General features: G+C 43.0%; 1 protein-coding gene across 1 annotated transcript; it reads right to left on the minus strand.

The window, feature by feature from the left end:
• Nucleotides 1-51: 51 nt before the first annotated feature.
• Nucleotides 52-18,486, minus strand: tars3 (threonyl-tRNA synthetase 3). Its single transcript, XM_041899222.2, is given in 20 exon segments — nucleotides 52-884; nucleotides 1,136-1,250; nucleotides 6,854-6,926; nucleotides 10,364-10,468; nucleotides 10,845-10,945; nucleotides 11,153-11,230; nucleotides 11,373-11,510; nucleotides 11,733-11,895; nucleotides 12,457-12,623; nucleotides 12,849-12,947; nucleotides 14,389-14,535; nucleotides 14,643-14,721; nucleotides 16,049-16,064; nucleotides 16,067-16,112; nucleotides 16,288-16,405; nucleotides 16,556-16,680; nucleotides 16,778-16,901; nucleotides 17,140-17,327; nucleotides 17,505-17,645; nucleotides 18,132-18,486. Coding segments are annotated over 20 exon segments (2,511 nt in total). The 5' UTR covers nucleotides 18,471-18,486; the 3' UTR covers nucleotides 52-735.
• Nucleotides 18,487-18,681: the final 195 nt, after the last annotated feature.

Raw genomic sequence — 18,681 nt, forward strand, 5'->3', positions numbered from 1 at the left:
AGTTACTTGCATCTCCAATGAACAATAAGATAATGAAGGGGAGGTAAAACGTTGAGTCAATATTTTATTCCAAGATACAATCCAACAAGAGGAGAGAGCTACTTCATGATTGTATTTAATATTTCCAGAAAGTGTCCTTTGTTTTACATTGCAACCTTCTTTCAACCTCAACCCAATAAATAATCTTATCATGACATCTTCCTTCATCCACATTCTATCCTTCAGATTAGTGTTGAAAAAAAAAAACTGCTCTTGCATGGTCTTTCATACACTACTGCAGGGTTTCCCATGGGTGCAAGTTTAGTTTTTTGCCCTAGCACTACACAGGTGATTCAAATAACCAATCAGCTGTGTGGTGCTAGGGCAAAAACCAAAATGTGGAACACCAGGGCCGAGTTTGAGAAACCCTGCAGTACTGTACCAAATACATTCTTACTTTCTGACACTATTCTTTCAAACTGATTAGACAATCAAAGAAAGATACATATTCAACTACTCCAAATACAGAAAGGCTCTGTCAGTTTCAAGTGAGTGAGTAGAAAATATTGTATATTTTTCAAACATGTCAATACATTTAATCTACCCCTTTCCATGTCTATCCTTCCCACACAGACCTCTTTGCATTCACAAAATGTCCCTTTTGTTCATCTATTGTGACAGAGAAAACCACAGAATTCTATCTGGCATTAAACATTTTGTCGTCTTCTGGGAACCATGTGGTCACCCTGCCTTTCCTCAGAACTCCTCCTCAGCGTTCCGGCAGCGTGACTCTTTCAACAGGGTCAGGCGAGCCAGCACCTCAGAGACGGACAGCTCTCCATGAACCTTGTTGTCCCTCGTACGTACGTTCACGCTGTTAGTCAGCTTCTCTTTCTCACCGACCACTGCCAAGACACAAAGCACATAGAGAAGCTCACAGTCACCACACTGCCAAATCACAGCAAACACAGCTGCCCTAACACATTCACATTTTCAACAACAACATTTCAGTAGTGATGAGTACAGTCATGTTGTTTTTATCAGTGGAAGAAAAATGAAAATATTTGAGGTTTACTAGCAAACAACATTGTGATAGTAAAAGGCATCATGAATATATGAATGGCTAAAAAAAATCTACTATACAAACTATTCTTACCCAGGATGAAGTTGTACTGGGATAACTGGGCGTTGCGGATCTTTTTGTTTAGGAGGCAACTGGAGTCAAGATCAGCGTCTGCCATGAATCCGGCCTCCACAAACTGTTTACACATCTGAAGGACAGAATTAACACTCAGTAAATACAAATTCATCAAAAATGACTGGAAGATTAACTGATCAAATGGAACTAGCAACAGACATGTAAGTTTATATCATGATAAACACAGACTTTCAAGGAATGATGAATGTGCAGCATCATGAACGGGGCCAGCTTCATGCAGGGGCTTACCGGGGCTGAAGCCCCGGGGTCCAGGCCCATGGGGGGCCCAAGAGGAAGCAAATTATTATTTAATTTTTTACCAAAAAGAAAATATACTGTATATACACTACCATTCAAAAGTTTGGGGTCACTTAGAAATGTCCTTGTTTTCAAAAGAAAAGCAATTTTTTTGTCCATTAAAATAACATCAAATTGATCAGAAATACAGTGTGGACAATGTTAATGTTGTAAATGGCTATTGTAGCTGGAAACGGCTGATTTTTAATGGAATATCTACATAGGCGTACAGAGGCCCATTATCAGCAACCATCAGTCCTGTGTTCCAATGGCACGTTGTGTTTGCTAATTCAAGTTGAGCATTTTAAAAGGCAAATTGATCATTAGAAAACCCTTTTGCAATTATGTTAGCACAGCTGAAAACTGTTGTGCTGATTAAAGAAGCAATAAAACTGGCCTTCTTGAGACTAGTTGAGTATCTGCAACTGTGGGTTCGATTACAGGCTCAAAATGGCCAGAAACAAATAACTTTCTTCTGAAACTCGTCAGTCTATTCTTGTTCTGAGAAATGAAGGCTATTCCATGCGAGAAATTGCCAAGAAACTGAAGATCTCGTACAACGCTGTGTACTACTCCCTTCACAGAACAGCACAAACTGGCTCTAACCAGAATAGAAAGAGGAGTGGGAGGCCCCGGTGCACAACTGAGCAAGAGGACAAATACATTAGAGTGTCTAGTTTGAGAAACAGACGCCTCACAGGTCCTCAACTGGCAGCTTCATTAAATAGTACCCGCAAAACACCAGCCTCAACGTCAACAGTGAAGAGGCGACTCCGGGATGCTGACCTTCTAGGCAGAGTTGCAAAGAAAAAGCCATCTCTCAGACTGCCCATCTTAATCTTTAATTTTTATTGGTCAGTCTGAGATATGGCTTTTTCTTTGCAACTCTGCCTAGAAGGTCAGCATCCCGGAGTCACCTCTTCACTGTTGATGTTGAGGCTGGTGTTTTGCGGGTACTATTTAATGAAGCCAGAACAAGAATAGACTGCAAACACAACGTGCCATTGGAACACAGGACTGATGGTTGCTGATAATGGGCCTCTGTACGCCTATGTAGATATTCCATAAAAAAAATCTGCCGTTTCCAGCTACAATAGCCATTTACAACATTAACGATGTCTACACTGTATTTCTGATCAATTTGATGTTATTTTAATGGACAAAAAATTTGCACTATCGTGCCCTTCATCCGCCACCATCACCTCATGTTTCAGCGTGATAATGCACGGCCCCATGTCTCAAGGATCTGTACACAATTCCTGGAAGCTGAACATTTACCAGTTCTTCCATGGCCTGCATACTCACCAGACATGTCACCCATAGAGAATGTTTGGGATGCTCTGGATCAACGTGTACGACAGCGTGTTCTAGTTCCCGCCAATATCCAGCAACTTCACACAGCCATTGAAGAGGATTGGGAGAACATTCCACAGGCCACAATCAACAGCCTGATTAACTCTATGCGAAGGAGATGTGTCGCACTGGATGAGGCAAATGGTGGTCACAGCAGATACTGACTAGTTTTCAGATTCACTGCTTTTTTTAAATATACACTGCTCAAAAAAATTAAGGAAACACTTAAACAACACAATGTAACTCCAAGCCAATCACACTTCTGTGAAATCAAACTGTCCACTTAGGAAGCAACACTGATTGACAATACATTTCACATGGTGTTGTGCAAATGGAATAGACAACAGGTGGAAATTATAGGCAATTAGCAAGACACCCCCAATAAAGGACTGGTTTTGCAGGTGGTGACCACAGACCACTTCTCAGTTCCTACAGCTTACAGCCCAACACCGTGCAGGACGTTTGGCATTTGCCAGAGAACACCAAGATTGGCAAATTCGCCACTGGCGCCCTGTGTTCTTCACAGATGAAAGCAGGTTCACACTGAGCACATGTGACAGACGTGACAGAGTCTGGAGACGCCGTGGAGAACGTTCTGCTGCCTGCAACATCCTCCAGCATGACCGGTTTGGCGGTGGGTCAGTCATGGTGTGGGGTGGCATTTCTTTGGGGGGCCGCACAGCCCTCCATGTGCTCGCCAGAGGTAGCCTGACTGCCACTAGGTACCGAGATGAGTTCCTCAGACCCCTTGTGAGACCAAGCGGGCGGTTGGCCCTGGGTTCCTCCTAATGCAAGACAATGCTAGACCTCATGTGGCTGGAGTGTGTCAGCAGTTCCTGCAAGAGGAAGGCATTGATGCTATGGACTGGCCCGCCCGTTCCCCAGACATGAATCCAATTGAGCACATCTGGGACATCATGTCTCGCTCCATCCACCAACGCCACGTTGCACCACAGACTGTCCAGGAGTTGGCGGATGCTTTAGTCCAGGTCTGGGAGGAGATCCCTCAGGAGACCATCCGCCACCTCATCAGGAGCATGCCCAGGCGTTGTAGGGAGGTCATACAGGCACATGGAGGCCACACACACTACTGAGCCTAATTTTGACTTGTTTTAAGGACATTACATCAAAGTTGGATCAGCCTGTAGTGTGGTTTTCCACTTTAATTTTGAGGGTGACTCCAAATCCAGACCTCCATGGATTGAAAAATTTGATTTCCATTGATAATTTTTGTGTGATTTTGTTGTCAGCACATTCAACTATGTAAAGAAAAAAGTATTTAATAAGATTATTTCATTCATTCAGATCTAGGATGTGTTATTTTAGTGTTTCCTTTATTTTTTTGAGCAGTGTGTTTATTTATATATTTTATTTAATTTTTTTAAGGTAGTTTATTCTGAAATTATTCAGACCCCTTGACTTTTTCCACACTTTGTTACGTTACAGCCTTATTCTAAAAAGGATTCAATTGTTTTTCTCCCCATCAATTTACACACAATACCCCATAATGACAAAGCAAAAACTTTTTTTAAAAAGTATTTAGACCGTTTACTCAGTGTTGAAGCACCTTTGGCAGCGATTACAGCCTCAAGTCTTCTTGGGTATGACGCGACAAGTGTGGCACACCTGTATTTTGGGAGTTTCTCCCATTCTTGTCTGTAGATCCTATCAAGCTCTGTCAGGTTGGATGGGGAGCATCACTGCACAGCTATTTTCAGGTCTCTCCAGAGATGTTTGATCGAGTCCGGGCTCTGGCTGGGCCACTCAAGGGCATTCAGAGACTTGTCCCGAAGCCACTCCTGCATTGTCTTGGCTGTGTGCTTAGGGTCATTGTCCTGTTGGAAGGTGAATCTTCACCCCAGTCTGAGGTCCTGACAGCTCTGGAGCAGGTTTTCATCAAGGATCTCTCTGTACTTTGCTCCGTTCAGCTTTCCCTCGATCCTGACTAGTCTCCCAGTCCGTGCCGCTGAAAAACATCCCCACAACATGATGCTGCCACCACCACACTTCACTGTAGGGATGGTGCCAGGTTTCCTCCTGACGTGACGCTTGGCACTCAGGCCAAAGAGTTCAATCTTGGTTTAATCAGAACAGAGAATATTTTTTCTCATGGTGATGAGTCCTTTAGGCAAACTCCAAGCGGGCTGTCATGTGCCTTTTACTGAGGAGTGGCTTCCGTATGGCCACTCTACCATAAAGGCCTTATTGGTGGAGTGCTGCAGAGATAGTTGTCCTTCTGGAAGGTTCTCCCATCTCCACAGACGAACTCTGGAGCTCTGTCAGAGTGACCGTCGGGTTCTTGGTCACCTCCCTGACCAAGGCCCTTCTCCCCCGATTGCTCTTTTTGGTTTTTGCTCTGACATGCACGGTCAACTGTGGGACCTTATATAGACAGCTGTGTGCCTTTCCAAATCGTGTCCAATCAATTGAATTTACCACAGGTGGACTCCAATCAAGTTGTAGAAACATCTCAAGGATGATCAATGGAAACAGGATACACCTGAGCTCAATTTCGAGTCTCATAGCAAAGAGTCTGAATACTTATGTAAATAAGGTATCTGCTGTTTTATTTTTAATACATTTGCAAAACTTTCTAAAAACCTGTTTTCGCTTCGTCATTATGGGGTATTGTGTGTAGATCGATGAGGGACATTTTTTAAAATACATTTTAGAATAAAAGGCTGTATCCTAACAAAATGTGGAAAAAGTCAAAGGGTCTGAATACTTTCCGAATGCACTGTATCTGCGACCAACAGATGCATATTTGTATTCCCAGTCATGTGCAATCCATAGATTAGGGCCTAATGATTTTATTTGAAATGACTGATTTCCTTATTTGAACTGTTACTCTGTAAAATCTTTTAAATTGTTGCATTTATATTTTTGTTCAGTGTATGATATATATATATATATCTCATACATATACACACACACACACTTTTTTTTTAATCCAACCACAGGAGCCCACTCAGCATGTTCAAAATACACCACAGAGCATAATTTAACCATAGCGTATCAATAGTTAATACAAATTAACCAGATTAATTTATCACATGCACATACAGGTATCTGCCAAAATAAAGGAAACACCAACACAAAGTGTCTTAAAAGTGTGTTGGGCCACCACGAGCTGCCAGAACAGCTTCAATGCACCTTGCCATAGATTTTACAAGTGGACCTAAATTATGCCATGAAACTGCACCCCACACCATAACATTTAGTTTGTATTCCTCATTTACTCAAATGTTTCCTTTATTTTGGCAGTTACCGGTATGCCTACAGTCACAAAGGCTGCAGTTTGGGAGCATGCACACCAAATATACAGCTTGTTTCATTGTGGCCATAGACATATAATCCATAGAAGGGTTTTGTAACCTCTTACCCTGGCAATTTGACTGTTAAACTCATGGCTACACTAGCAATGGATGCCAGTCCTGACTTGAATGGGAACTGCCATCTATGGATTATATTTCTATGATTGGTTGCAGCTGTCGGTTTGCCTTTTGAAGTGAGTAGCTTATGGTTTAATCTTCATTAGGTGAGTCAGTGTGCCACTGGAAATGTTATTTAGTAGCCTACTGTGTGTGTGTGTGTATATATATATACCGTATATATATTTCCTCCTTATATCGTACAATCTGTTTGTCATTTCATTGGCCTGGGCTATTGTTTGTTTGAATTCAAGACCAGATTGATCTCAATTTGTCAGTCAGAGTAGCCACTCATTTCAGTCATTTGTGTGGTATTAAAAAAGATTCAGCTAATGCCTTCTGTCATGTAAATGATGAGGAACTGCCTCTGCTCAACTGTAGCCTATGCCACATGGCAAACGTTATTATGGCTTTACTATAAAGACGCTTTTCTTCAACAGTAAATGTACCATGCATCAAATTTGCATCTTGGTACACAGATTTGTTCACAGAAAATGATGGTGTACCGGGAAGGGCCTATGATTTCTTAATCCGGCCCTGATCATAAACTGTAGAAATATGAAAGGAAGACAAGTTTGGGAGATAGAAGGCTTACCCTCTTGGCATATTCTTCACAGGTAGGGTTGACAGGCACAAACATCACCTGACGTGGGGACAGCCAGAGGGGCCTGGAGAAGAAACATTATGGCTGGATAAGTAGCAAATCAAAACACTATATACAGTGGGGAGAACACGTATTTGATAACCTGCCGATTTTGCAGGTTTTCCTACTTACAAAGCATGTAGAGGTCTGTAATTTTTATCATAGGTACACTTCAACTGTGAGAGACAGAATCTAAAACAAAAATCCAGAAAATCACATTGTATGATTTTGAAGTAATTCATTTGCATTTTATTGCATGACATAAGTATTTGATACATCAGAAAAGCAGAACTTAATATTTGGTACAGAAACCTTTGTTTGCAATTACAGAGATCATACGTTTCCTGTAGGTCTTGACCAGGTTTGCACTCACTGCAGCAGGGATTTTGGCCCACTCCTCAATACAGACCTTCTCCAGATCCTTCAGGTTTCGGGGCTGTCGCTGGGCAATACGGACTTTCAGCTCCCTCCAAAGATTTTCTATTGGGTTCAGGTCTGGAGAATGGCTAGGCCACTCCAGGACCTTGAGATGCTTCTTACGGAGCCACTCCTTAGTTGCCCTGGCTGTGTGTTTCGGGTCTTTGTCATGCTGGAAGACCCAGCCACGACCCATCTTCAATGCTCTTACTGAGGGAAGGAGGTTGTTGGCCAAGATCTCGCGATACATGGCCCCATCCATCCTCCCCTCAATACGGTGCAGTCGTCCTGTCCCCTTTGCAGAAAAGCATCCCCAAAGAATGATGTTTCCAACTCCATGCTTCACGGTTGGGATGGTGTTCTTGGGGTTGTACTCATCCTTCTTCTTCCTCCAAACACGGCGAGTGGAGTTTAGACCAAAAAGCTATATTTTTGTCTCATCAGACCACATTACCTTCTCCCATTCCTCCTCTGGATCATCCAGATGGTCATTGGCAAACTTCAGATGGGCCTGGACATGCGCTGGCTTGAGCAGGGGGACCTTGCGTGCGCTGCAGGATTTTAATCCATGACGGCGTAGTGTGTTACTAATGGTTTTCTTTGAGACTGTGGTCCCAGCTCTCTTCAGGTCATTGACCAGGTCCTGCCGTGTAGTTCTGGGCTGATCCCTCACCTTCCTCATGATCATTGATGTCCCACGAGGTGAGATCTTGCATGGAGCCCCAGACCGAGGGTGATTGACCGTCATCTTGAACTTCTTCCATTTTCTAATAATTGCGCCAACAGTTGTTGCCTTCTCACCAAGCTGCTTGCCTATTGTCCTGTAGCCCATCCCAGCCTTGTGCAGGTCTACAATTTTTGGACAGGTGTCTTTTATACAGGTAACAAGTTCAAACAGGTGCAGTTAATACAGGTAATGAGTGGAGAACAGGAGGGCTTCTTTAAGAAAAACTAACAGGTCTGTGAGAGCCAGAATTCGTACTGGTTGGTAGGTGATCAAATACTTATGTCATGCAATAAAATGCAAATTAATTACTTAAAAATCATACAATGTGATTTTCTGGATTTTTTTAGATTCCGTCTCTCACAGTTGAAGTGTACCTATGATAAAAATTACAGACCTCTACATGCTTTGTAAGTAGGAAAACCTGCAAAATCGGCAGTGTATCAAAGGCAGTGTATCAAATACTTGTTCTCCCCACTGTGTGTGTGTGTGTGTGTATATATATATATATATATATATACAGTGGGGAAAAAAAGTATTTAGTCAGCCACCAATTGTGCAAGTTCTCCCACTTAAAAAGATGAGAGAGGCCTGTAATTTTCATCATAGGTACACGTCAACTATTATAGACAAAATGAGAAAAAAAAATCCAGAAAATCACATTGTAGGATTTTTAATTAATTTATTTGCAAATGATGGTGGAAAATAAGTATTTGGTCACCTACAAACAAGCAAGATTTCTGGCTCTCACAGACCTGTAACTTCTTCTTTAAGAGGCTCCTCTGTCCTCCACTCGTTACCTGTATTAATGGCACCTGTTTGAACTTGTTATCAGTATAAAAGACACCTGTCCACAACCTCAAACAGTCACACTCCAAACTCCACTATGGCCAAGACCAAAGAGCTGTCAAAGGACACCAGAAACAAAATTGTAGACCTGCACCAGGCTGGGAAGACTGCATCTGCAATAGGTAAGCAGCTTGGTTTGAAGAAATCAACTGTGGGAGCAATTATTAGGAAATGGAAGACATACAAGACCACTGATAATCTCCCTCGATCTGGGGCTCCACGCAAGATCTCACCCCGTGGGGTCAAAATGATCACAAGAACAGTGAGCAAAAATCCCAGAACCACACGGGGGACCTAGTGAATGACCTGCAGAGAGCTGGGACCAAAGTAACAAAGCCTACCATCAGTAACACACTACGCGCCAGTGACTCAAATCCTGCAGTGCCAGACGTGTCCCCCTGCTTAAGCCAGTACATGTCCAGGCCCGTCTGAAGTTTGCTAGAGTGCATTTGGATGATCCAGAAGAGGATTGGGAGAATGTCATATGGTCAGATGAAACCAAAATATAACTTTTTGGTAAAAACTCAACTCGTCGTGTTTGGAGGACAAAGAATGCTGAGTTGCATCCAAAGAACACCATACCTACTGTGAAGCATGGGGGGTGGAAACATCATGCTTTGGGGCTGTTTTTCTGCAAAGGGACCAGGACGACTGATCCGTGTAAAGGAAAGAATGAATGGGGCCATGTATCGTGAGATTTTGAGTGAAAACCTCCTTCCATCAGCAAGGGCATTGAAGATGAAACGTGGCTGGGTCTTTCAGCATGACAATGATCCCAAACACACCGCCCGGGCAACGAAGGAGTGGCTTCGTAAGAAGCATTTCAAGGTCCTGGAGTGGCCTAGCCAGTCTCCAGATCTCAACCCCATAGAAAATCTTTGGAGGGAGTTGAAAGTCCATGTTGCCCAGCGACAGCCCCAAAACCTCACTGCTCTAGAGGAGAACTGCATGGATGAATGGGCCAAAATACCAGCAACAGTTTGTGAAAACCTTGTGAAGACTTACAGAAAACGTTTGACCTGTGTCATTGCCAACAAATGGTATATAACAAAGTATTGAGAAACTTTTGTTGTTGACCAAATACTTATTTTCCACCATAATTTGCAAATAAATTCATTAAAAATCCTACAATGTGATTTTCTGGAATATTTTTTCTCATTTTGTCTGTCATAGTTGATGTGTACCTATGATGAAAATTACAGGCCTCTCTCATCTTTTTAAGTGGGAGAACTTGCACAATTGGTGACTGACTAAATACTTTTTTTCCCCACTGTATATATATATATATATATATATATATACATACATACATACATACACACGCACATACATACATACATACATACACACACACACACATAATTAAGACATTTAAGAGCAGAAAAAACATCTATATACATGACTGATTTTTCAGTCTATGATTGCATCTTATGTAACACTCAACAAATTAATTGGTCCTCTTTGCTACTCACCATTTCCCTGCGTAGTTCTCAGTGAGGATGGCTATCATCCTCTCCACAGAGCCTAGAATGGCCCGGTGGATGATGACAGGCCTCGCTTTGTCATCCCCCTCCTTCCTGTCACAGGGTTAACAGGATTAAACATCACTATCAGTCACAGCACCACTTCATGTTCAATTACAACTACTTATTTAAACATTTATTCAACCTTTATTTGTAAAGGTTAGTCTCATTGAGATAAAAAAGTGTGACTGGTATGACCTTTATGAATATAATTTATACAGTTGTTTATAGAGCTTCATAATGTTCTCTACCTCATTAAAAAACTACTTGAATTTTTTTTATTTTAAGGACTTTTAAATCAACTTTCTAGTACAAAGTGTTCAGGTGAGAACTCGTATTGAAGGAGGGATTACTGACTAATCTTGCCTCCTATAACAGGATACAGACTCAGCATTGTGTCACGACTAGTTTGATTAGGTGACTCACTCACCCCACAAAGGTCAGGTTAAAGCGGATGGGAAGCTGGAAGTCCAGCTGAATGGTTGCACATTGATGATACCGGCCAATAGCATCTTTGATCTTAATGTCAATCTGAAATGGCACAACAAAAGTATTACTTCCTGAGAGTTTTAGACCTTACTTAATTGAAGGGGGAATGCAATATCTATCAGGGAAATAGATGGCTATAATAGCTACAAACATTTAATTACATTGATTTCCTGATCATTCTAGACCTTATTTAATTGAAGGGGTGAAGAAAATATATAGCAAGGAAATATCAGTGGTTGTAATACAAACCTTGGGTCCATAGAAAGCACCGTCTCCGGGGTTTAGTTTCCATGGCTCCCCAAACTCATTCAGGCTGTTTTCCAGTTGCTTTCAAATAGAGGGAATCAATTAACATACATTTAAAATATATTCTGGGTCATTTCGTGAGAGTCATTCTTTCTTTAAATGATGTTTTTTTATGTGACATTTCAGGAATATTTAATGGACACGCACGCATGTTTAATTCTACCTTCTCAGCCTGGTTCCAGACAGCGATATCTCCTAGGTACTTCTCTGGACGGGTTGAGAGGTGCAGCTGGAAAGAGAAGCCAAAGACATCGTAGACACAGCGGAGGAAGTCCAGACAGCCCTTCATCTCAGACTCAATCTGCAGGAGAGAGCAAGGGAATACAGAGGGTCATCTGAATGGCAAGGAGGTTAAGTACCCAGCAGGGTTGGGGTCAATTCCATTTCAAGAAGCAATGAGGAAAATTGGAACAAAAATGTCTATTTACTTCCTGAATTGAAATGGAATTGACCACAACCCTGGTACCTAGCTACTTTAATAAGATGTTCCTCTTCAATAGCCATAGCTGGTCTGGTCACCTACCTGTTCCATTGTGCAGAAGATGTGAGCATCATCCTGTTGGAAGCGGCGCACCCTCGTAAGGCCGGTCAGTGTCCCTGAAAGCTCATTCCTATGGAGCACCCCGAAATCAGCCAGTCTCAGAGGCAGCTCCCTCCACGACCGAGGCCTGTGGCTGAACATCAGACTGAGGAAGAAGAGGATGGGAGGATCCAGGAGAAGGTGGACGGAAAGAGAGGGTGATGGATGATAAGATATGCCGTTGAAGCAATGGGAGGAGTTAAGGTTACATAAATGCTTTGAAAGTCCCTTCCTTATAAACCATCATACTTTCATATTAACCAATAACATATAGGAAGGGCCTGTTTCCCAGACAAAGATTAAGCCTAGTCCTGGAGTAAAAAGTTATTTCAGTGGATATTCTCCATTGAGCATGGTTTTTAGTCCAGTAAGTAAGTAAGCAAGCAAGTGGCCTTGCATCTCCTGTTTCTGCAGCATGATGTATAAGTACACCCCCTGGAGAGGACGCTAGACTATTGCAGGGCCTTACCCCCAATCTATCTCCTTAATGCTGAGTTCCAAGCAGACACATTGGGTCTTTGGTATGACTCGACCGGGGATTGAACTCCCAACCCTCCATTCTCAGGGCGGACACTCTAACCACAAGGCCACGGAGTTGGTTTTTAGTCCAGGACCAGGCTTAATATGTGTCCGGGAAATCGGCCCAATAACAAACCAATGTACCTACCAGTGTCCAGGACAGTTCATGGGCTTCAGTGCAAAGATGTCCTGCTCCACTGGGAAGGAGAACATGTTGTCGCTGTAGTGCTGCCAGTGGCCAGAAGTCTCCCACAGCTTACTGTTATAGATGTTAGGAGAGGCCACCTCCTGGAAACCTCTTCTACAGTACTCCTCCTGCACAGTACAGTCACCAGATCACAGCATGACTGAGTGGTACTGAACTTCAGCATTCTAATGGTTACTATGGTTATAAAGTACCAAAGTAGTACATGAACATGCTGTAATAGTGAATTCTACAGGTGGGTATTGTAGTTTCTTGGCAGAAGCTGAACGGATTGCTTCTCTGCCTTTTGGCTAGGATCAGGTGTAGGTGGTTGAGGCTGGTTGGTCTTGTCTTACCCTGATGAAGTCAGTGAGTGTGTTGTACAGGTAGGCTCCACGCGGGAGGAAGAAGCAGCTGCCAGGGCTCAGGTCATGGAAGAAAAACAGTTCCTGTTCCTGTCGTACAGTAGAGACAAACAGAGAGGAAGCTTCATGACTTCACAGATATTGACAGTTACAGATAGTGAGGCAGCTTCCTCTCTGTGGGGAACATGTTAAATCAAACGATAGCAAATCTGTCCATGAATGACACCCACAGACGTTTCCTCTACTTCTAAATGAATAGGATCACACCATCATAGGAGTAACATGTTCAGAAATAACTTTAGACTTTGTCCCCCTGGTTAACAACAATGAAAATAAAAGCAGCAGTGAGTCCATGGTTTAATATAGAGATCAGTGTTGTGTTTTAATCAGTTGTGGCTTGGCCGTGGGGCTGCTGCCATCTGTGTCTCCCACAGGGAGGATAGATCCAGCCTGCCTGAGGACCAGCTGGAGCTCACATAGCATGACTCACTGATACAACATGCAGTTAGACACACAGCACCCCCTACAGGGACAACCAAGCAACAACACTAAGCACGCAGTGCTTAAAGCGTCCTCATACTTCCCAGTCGAAACAGTTCAGAAGAGTTTGTGCATATATTATGAAGACATTGTGTCTTGATGTTTTTGTTCGTTTTGGATTTCGGAAAGTATTTTTTGGGCTGTTCGGGCACACATTTTTTCGAGGCCAGACGAAGTTTGGGAGCCAAAGTATACGCCCCTTCGTCCGTGAGTGGTCAACTTTAGGGATTCTTCAGAGTTCTTGAGTTATTTTAGATTAATTCAGACTTTTTTTAGGAAGTGTATACTGGCTACGGCATCTCAAAATGGCCAAACAGTACTATTTCCACTTTTTTCCAAGCAAAAGGTATTTAAGGGAGTATGCGAGCACACTCGTTCGGATCGCCGAACTGAAGCTTGCTGACGCCTTTATAGGTCTGTCTGTAAAATAGAGTAAATTAGAGTGGTGTTACTTTCAATGTTGACAGTTCTGTAAGTCACTTTGGATAAAACTGACCACTAAAATACACTGAACAAAAATATAAAAGCAACATGTAAAGTGCTGGTCCCATGTTTCGTGAGTTGAAATAAAAGATCCCTGTCTGTAACAATGCCCTTTTGTGGGATAAAACACATTCTGATTGGCTGGGCCTGGCTCCCATTGGGTTGGCCTGGCTCACAAGTGGGTGGACCTATGCCCTCCCAGGCCCACCCATGGCTGCGTCACTGCCCAGTCATGTGAAATCCATAGATTAGGGCCTAATGAATTATTTATTTAAATTGACTGATTTCCTTATATGAACTGTAATTCAGCCAAATCTTTTGAAATTGTTGCATGTTGCGTTTATATATTTGTTCAGTATATACGAACATATTATATCCTTATATTAATTGAGGGTCTCTTTCAATGGCTGTGTTTAGATATCAGTGCAGAAGAAACCCAAACACCTGATCCCACTAATAGTCTTCCTCAATCAACTCCCAAAGTGACTCCCCCACTGTGAGGACTGACCTTTCCAATCTTCCGATGGTCTCTGTTCCTAGCCTCCTCCTGAAAGCGTTCCCACTCCTTCAGCATCTTGGAGTCTGGGAAGGAGATGCCGTAGATACGCTGCAGGGTCTCCATGTCCGAGCGGCCCTCCCAGTACGTAGAAGAGTTCTGTCGATATTACAGGAAAGGAATGGAGCGGAGAGGAGATACTGTGACATAGTTTTTCAGCTGAAGAAGTGATTGGATATTGTGGTCTGTCTGCGTGCTTCACATACCTTGTAGATCTTCAATGCTTTAATCTTTCCTGTGTGTCTTACGTGGGGCCCACGACACAGGTCAATCAAAGGCCCACATCTAAAATAGTGGATAACTAATTTTAGCAGGGCAGGGACCAGTGAGTGTCTTCAAATTCATTAAAGAAATAGTTTACCATATAGCCAACTCCTTCGCATTAGGCGCATTTGTTTTATGATTTATAATTTGATGTACATGCCAAAGATTTATGTGAACGATTCAAAACAAGAGGGTATAAAGAAGAATTATTGGACAATTCCCTTGAGAGTAAGACAAACTCAGTGGACTGCATTACTGCAACCACGTCAAAGGAATCCCTCTCCTTCCTCTTAACTTTGGTGTCCACCTACAGTCCCATTTCGAGGTCGATCAAGGAAGTGGTTAATAAACATTGGCATATATTACACAGCGACCCCAGCTTTGGTAAAGCGTCTGAATCCCTCCTGAGGTTTTGCTATAAGAGACACTCAAATTTACAGGATTGTTTAGTACAGTCAGATTTGCAGGATTGTTTAGTACAGTCAGATTTGCCTAAGAAAAAAGCATTGGATTTAATGTCTATCATTCCTGATGGCAATTTCCCTTGTCACAACTGATCAGAGGGAACTCTCTTATCCATCCCCATTCCAGTGAGAGGATAAAGGTCTGAGGTAGAATAACATGTAACACAATATGTTGTATATCTCCTTAAGTGTCCCTGTAACTTTTATTATGTGGGCAAGACCAAACATAAACTTAAGACAAGGATATGTGAACATAAGAGCTCCATTCGCAACCATGATGAAAAAATAAAATCACCCGTTGACAGGAATTTCAATAGCCATAAACATGAACTAAGTGCATTACGTTATATGGTCATTGAATTGGTGAAAGCGCCACGTAGGGGAGGAGCGAGGGATGAATTACTTCTCCAAAGACAGACATATTGGATAGACCGCTTGACCACTCTTGCCCCAGCAGGCCTTAATGAGGAATGTTATTTTTCTTGTTTTTTTGTAGTAGGTTATAAATAGGCAAAACATTTAGGTAATGACAATGTATTTGTATTGTGTGTCTATAGATCTTTATTTGATTGTCATGTTTCCCCCACAGCTCCCTCTGCTGGGATCTCTTGATTGGGCCAAAACTGACTGAATTTATAATTATGCCCACCTGTGTGGTCTTGTTGTTGTGACATTGATTGCCATTGCCTTGCACGCTGAAGGGCTCATACACGAAACGTTTGTGCGGCAGTACAAATTTCAATTGAAGTTTATTTACCGGAGTGCTGTCCTATTTCTGTTCTTCAAATTCACCAACATGATAAATCCGTCTTCTGAATATTTGCCGTACACCAAATAATATTCTGTGATGTGTCATTTACAACTAAACATCATGAGCTGCTTACCTGTAGACTGTTGTAGTGGTGTGGTGACTTTCTCATTCAGAATGCGACACTTGAATTTGTTGTACTGAAAATATGGACGCAAACAGATTGGAAAAAAATAGATACCAATTGCTGCCCATCTACTCACAACCCCAATGAATAAGAAACATCTATAACACATTATATAATCGAGCTACAATCTTTCACCAAAGGGTGGAGAGATGCCAATGTAGTGCAGTGTAGCGGTCCTCTCCTCTCACCTTGAACATCTTCAGTAGGGTCTCCTTGCTGACCTCCAGCCTCTCGAAGGGCTGTTTCTCCTTCACCACAGCCTTGCACAGTGCCTCCAGGTAGTCAAACTCTGTACTCGAAACCCCCCTGGCCAGGACAGGACACAGGTCAAACAGAACCCTCAGTAACAACACATGTCATTGGCTACTCACTACACCAGCTCTGTATCATTTCTGCTCATTATTTTATAAAGGAGACTGGAAGCCTGTTTTTTTCTTAACAATGATAGATGCTTACTGGGGTCCATCGAGGAACATGTCATAGTAGAAGCCATTCTCAATGGGTGGTCCATAACACAGACAGCCTCCATAGAAACGCTCCATGGCCTCACCAAGGATGTGAGCACTGGAGTGCCAGTATACCTGAAACAAGGAGCGGAAACATCTCTGTTACTACCTCCAAGAACAAAGACTATAGAGATTAGAGAGTACGATAGCCCAAAGGGCACATTATACTCACAGCCTGGGCATCGTCATTGTCAAAGCGCAGGATCTCCAGTGAGCAGCTCTTCTCCAGAGGTCTGTCCAGGTCCCACAGGTCCCCGTTCACCCGGGAAATCACTGCATTGTCAGCCAGGCCCTGACTGAGAGAAATACGATATACCACCATCACCACATAGTTCTCATGTGCTGATACAAACAATGGCAAAGACAGAGGGTGCAACTGATGTCTCCCAGTAACATGATGGTCCTCCTAACCTGGTCCCAGGTTTGTCTATGCTGCCGTTTTTGCCATGACAATGGCCATAGGAGTTGACTGCACAGCACAAAAAGATATGGGACCGGGATATCATGGTCCAAGATAAGCTCCAGATCCCTCACCTGATGCCACAGGCCAGCTGGTAGGGGGTAGTGACCCAGGCCTGACCCTCCACCCTGCGTCCATCTGGCAGCTCCACAGTGATGGGCTGGCTGTCTGCAGCTCTCCTGGCCAGCAGGGCATCACTCTCCTTTTTCAGCTCCTCATACAGCTGCATGCGCTCCGAGATGTAGCCAGGCCACGGTTTCAGCTGGAAAGAGTAACATGGTGATTTATAGGAACTTAGGGAAAGCAACTGGGGGGAATTATTTGGCTATTGGTAAAGATATTGCACAACTTTGAAGGGAAGCTTGATTGCATGCATGAGAATTCTAGAATAGATGGATGGGATATTGGACCTTCAGGAGGTAATGTTCCTAATTATTACCTCTCTGCCACCGCCCCCTCCTCCCTGTGCCTTCTCTGGCTTCTCTTTCTTGTTGTTCTCTGGCTTCTCTTTCTTGTTGTTCTCTGGCTTCTCCTTCTTGTTGTTCTTATGAGCAGCAGGTTTGGTCTCATGAGTTGCTGCCTGCACAGATGTGCAAAATCAAAGGTTTGATTTATAGGTGAACAAAAACATGCAAATATTGTCATTGACGTTCAACTTAGTGTAAACCACAAGAAAGAACTGTGGTCTTATATCCATATGATATTCCATAAGCATGTTCAGTGGACTACACACAGAGCTGTCAACCTATTTCGAGACCATAGGGCAGGGGAGGGTTAGGCATAAGGTTGGCAGTGTGTTTAGGTTTAAAATAAAATGTTAATAAGATAAATTGTAGAAATGGGAGGGGTTTAGGCATAATTATTACTTTGTGGCCATGGAAGCTAGCGACAACCCTATTATTATCTGGCAGATGGCTGGATAATGTATATGCCCACTCACCATCTGCACTATCTAGCGAACACTATAGGCTGCCTAGGCTACTACTAGCTGGACTAGGACAGCAAGCTATATGCCACATACAACAACCACACAATTATACATGCACTAAGGTGGTTAGCTAGCTACCTTATTATTATCAGCATTGCGGTTCTTTGGTTGTTGTTGTTGTTCTTTCCCTGTTTTCTCCTGGCCTTTGTTTGTGCCCCCCTTGCCCTGTCCCTCCCTCGCGAGCTCTTCCTGGAGACCCCGGCGGAGGTGCACGAGACGAAATTTGAGCTTCTCATTCTCGCTCCGTAAGTTCTCCAGCTCCGGAGAACTGGCGAGAATGCTGGCTACGTCTGGACCACCATTTAGCCCGTCTCGTAAGATGCTAAATTCCCGAGTGAGGAGCTTTATCTGCTCCTCTTGCGCGGCCAAACGTGCTGCCATGCACTCCGCCATCTTTAAATTACTCTTCTCTTTCATCAGCAAGTGGGAATTGGGTCCTCCTGTCGTCAACAGTGAATGGGAATGGAGAGTCATAGCGCCCTCTTGCGCTTTAGGTTTGTGTTGTAACGTTCACATTTTGATCAGTTAACGTCAGCTTGATGCTGCTATTGTAAAAGCCACATACATAGTAAGAGTCTCACTCTAGCAATGACTGATAACTATTTCAATAAATGTGAGGTTGTCTTCT

This window comes from Coregonus clupeaformis, unplaced genomic scaffold (genome assembly GCF_020615455.1).
Source record: "Coregonus clupeaformis isolate EN_2021a unplaced genomic scaffold, ASM2061545v1 scaf1159, whole genome shotgun sequence".
Taxonomy (NCBI): domain Eukaryota; kingdom Metazoa; phylum Chordata; class Actinopteri; order Salmoniformes; family Salmonidae; genus Coregonus; species Coregonus clupeaformis.